Below are 3,794 nucleotides of genomic sequence, written 5' to 3'. Positions count from 1 at the left end.
TTGGCAAAGCTGAGTGTGATGGTGACCTCTACATTTGCGACAAGTGCTCGAAGACGGACATTCGTTGGCCATATGTCCCTTACGCAGACAGTTACGGCACAATTGGTGACGACGAACTTCTCTATCCTTCTCATCAGCGCTCAATTTTGAAAAAAAAAAAACATACATTGGTACAGAGGGTGATGATCCGAGCAAGCAACACACTTTCGTTGGTTGGTTGGACTTGCCCCGTGACTGGCAACCACTCGTTGAACCGGTTTCTTGTAGAAGTTGATCGGTGACGGAGTCTCGGTGGTTTTTCCGATGGTTTGAAGAACCGAAACTCGGCGTTGAATGAACGTCGTTAGGTTTTGGAACGATATGGCGTTGAGTGTCGATGCGTGATCTAAACGGATGCTCAACATGCGGATCAGCAGAATGTCCCAGTATTACGTTTTCTCCCCGAGCTGATGAAGGACTTTCACGTTGGCTTCGAACTTTTCGACCAGCGAGTGAAGCTCCGAAGCGGACTCTTTTTTGACGGAAGGAAATTCGAACAGTGAGTCGACGTATGACTGCTTTAGGCGTACGGGGTTCTGGTAGTGGTCCAATAGCAGATTCCAGGCGACCTGGTAATTGTTGGCACTAATAGCGATGGTTTGCACGAGCTTCAAAGCATCCCCAGAGAGCGACGAGCGAAGATAATAAAATTTCTGGATGTTCGACAGTTCTTGCGACGAGTGGATCAACGAAACGAAGAGGTCGTGGAAGTTCAACCACTGGTCGAGATTTCCGGCGAAAACTGGCAGTTTTATGTCGGGCAACCTTACATGCGACGACAGAGGGCTTTGCGTGGCTAAAGAAGAAGACGAAGAAGTGCGTGGCGACGTTGGTTCGTTTTTATTGACGACGAGCAGGAACCTCTTCACCCTGAAGTAGGACGTCTCGAATTCGATACGTTCCTTTAAGTGAGCCTCGATGGCCGCTTCATCCAGCGTTTCGAGCTCGGCTTGCATGGCGTTGAAATCGTTCCAGATGGCCACAAGGTGCTCCAACCGGACGGGAACCTCGTGAGCACCAGTTTCCTCCTGGTGGCCATCGACGAACGACTTGATAAGCCCGAACGAGGTTAGGAGGCTCTTCTGCCTCGTCTTCAGCGATTTAATTCGCCGCTCGTTCGACATCGTGTAGGAAGGTGTTGAAGGGTTGAGTCGGATCTGAAAGCCACAGACCGCGCAGCTCAAAAGGGCAATGAATAGCAAGATTGGAAACCTAATTACCTGATATCAGGCAAGCAATGCCTTGTATTTTTATCCAATCGTTGCTAGGAGAACCTAGACTCAACCTGGTGTCAATTTTGCTACCAGAGTGTTACAATAAGTGATTTTATGATTCGTGAGCGTTCACTCAAAGTGAGCGCTCACGAGTCGTAAAATCGCTGATTGTGACTATCTGAAAGCGAATTTAACAGGTTTCATGTGTCAAATACTTGCATTTCAACCTTTTCTTGTATCTAACAAGTACAAAATATCATTATAACATCTAATGATTTTAAAAATTCAGAAAATCATTTTTTTTATAGCAAGTGAGTGGAAGCATCCCTGCTTTTAAGGTTATTCCGGATTTTCCACAGGACCACTCTGTAGTTCCCAGAGTTTATATTCCAGCCACGAATCCAAATTTATTTGGATAACACATTTACAAGCATTTCTCAAAAAACCGTGGAGCTCTACGATCAGTTTTACGAATTTATTACATTTACGGATGTTCCGGATCTTCTAGATGACCACTCTGGGGCCCCTCAGACCCCATCTAATGCTTTCAAAATTCAGAAAATCATGTTTTTATAGCAAGTGAGTAGAAGCAAGCCTGCTTAAAAGTGGTCATATCTTGATACTCATCCTGGAGCGCTGTGATTTTTGACGAAGACTACGTCTTACGGGAAGGTACTTGGGGTAAATCGAAAATCTAAAATTGCGACCGTCACAAAAAGATGTAAGGTTTTGAACGCTTATAACTTTGTCATTTATGGATGAAATTAAAATCCAAATACACCAATCGATAGGAAATAACTGTCATAATCTGCAACCATAAACGCTTTTTCAATTATTTATAAAAAAAAAACTGTTGAAAAGTGTACAAATAAAATGTGATATTTTTGCACTGTTTTCATGAAATAAACGTTCTCCCCAAGCCCAGCTGCTAGAATCTGAAAAGTTATAAAACAGCGCTGCTTTTGTGCCTCAACTCATTTTGATAGTAGCTATTAGAAGCACTAAAAACTTGAAGGCCGTGGGTATGGATGGTGTAGTCAACCTCGAGTTGAAAAACTTGAGTATTGACTTCTTCAACCATCTTACCGTTATTTTCAGCAAATGTTTGGGGCTTGGCATACTGAAAGTTAGCCAAAGTGATTCCAATACACAAGCCTGGCAAAGATCCTACCAGTGTCAAAAGCTATCTCCCCCCTTGTCCTCCATCTCGAAGCTATTCGAAAAGTTGATACTCAGTCGTCTGCTGGTTTAGGACAGGCCACTCTTTTATCCACCAACTCGCACGGGCTACTGACATCTCAAGCGGAACAAGTCCGTTTCCAATACATCTGCTATGGCATTGTTGGACGTTGAGAAGGCATTCGACAATGTCTGGCATGATGGCCTAGTGTACAAGCTGCATCGATACAACATTCCGATCTACCTCGTGAAGATCATCAAAAACTAATTGTCGGGCAGATCATTCCAGGTCTACTTGAAAATGTCCCCTCTTATACGTTCAACGTTGATGCAGGGGTCCTTCAGGGTAGCCTGCTTGGGCCTATCCTATACAACATTTTCACGTCAAACGTTCCTCCTCTACCAAGTGGTGGTAACCTGTCAGTTCGCAGATGCCTATAAGGGTCAAGTGATCCGCGCTCTGGCGAGTAAACTACAGTCAGGCCTGGATGTTCTGTCCGACTATTTCAAGAGCTGGAAGATTTGTATCAATGCAGCTAAAACACAAACCATTCTGTTTCCATACTCGAATTCATCTCGGCTTGTTCCGCCTTTTTCTACTACTACGCAAAACGCACATACGGGGGGGGGGGGGGGACACCCCTCACCATCCCTCTCCAAAGGGGGAGTTTGGTAAAGAGAGATGAAAAAACCGATTTGTACTTTCCTTAAAAGTTGTCCTAGCTCGCTATTCTAATATCTATATGCAATCTTCACACTGCCGTACTCTAACGGAACTATCAACTCTATGCTTTCATCTACTCCATCTATCGTATAAAAATTACCACTACAGTCTGTTATTTGAAATTAGCATCTTCAACTATGTATCTGTTATAGTTTTTTTTAAGTGATAGTGAAAGTAAATAGTGAAAGTGAGCTTTGAGTGTGTTGGTTTATTTCATTTAAATTTCGTTATAATTGCTTATCTTTTGACAGATACGCGTATTTCGTCTACTGCAGACTTCACCAGTGCCAAGTATTCAACACCACTTGGCACTGATGACGTCTGCAAGTAGTAGACGAAATACGCGTATCTGTCAAAAGATAAGCGGAATTTAAAGGAAATAAACCAACACACTCAAAGTTCTTCATAAAGGGATTCCGTTAAGAGGTTCGATAAATTTAAAGGAGTGATAGTGAAAGTGATACAATAGTAGTAGAATTAAAAAGAAAAAAAGCATAACATTATGTTACACTGGAGACGCGTATTTCGGAAATTAACCGGTTTGTTTAAAGGGGATTTCGGAATTTACGCGGTTTATCGTTATTTGTCAAATACCCCACAATATTGATATTTTTGGAATCGGAGTGACCCGCAGAAAC

General features: G+C 42.9%; 1 protein-coding gene across 1 annotated transcript; it reads right to left on the bottom strand.

Moving 5' to 3' along the window:
- Positions 1 to 428: 428 nt before the first annotated feature.
- LOC135700044 (uncharacterized) lies at positions 429 to 1,163 on the bottom strand. The gene has a single exon (XM_065220434.1). It carries the CDS (start codon positions 1,161 to 1,163, stop codon positions 429 to 431), a length of 735 nt encoding a protein of 244 aa, XP_065076506.1.
- Positions 1,164 to 3,794: the final 2,631 nt, after the last annotated feature.

The sequence above is a fragment of the Ochlerotatus camptorhynchus genome, unplaced genomic scaffold (assembly GCF_037179485.1).
Source record: "Ochlerotatus camptorhynchus isolate MF236.1 unplaced genomic scaffold, CSIRO-AGI_Acam_v1.1 ptg000125l, whole genome shotgun sequence".
Classification (NCBI taxonomy): domain Eukaryota; kingdom Metazoa; phylum Arthropoda; class Insecta; order Diptera; family Culicidae; genus Ochlerotatus; species Ochlerotatus camptorhynchus.
The sequence above is the reverse complement of the archived record's forward strand: the minus strand, read 5'-3'. Positions and strand labels throughout refer to the sequence as shown.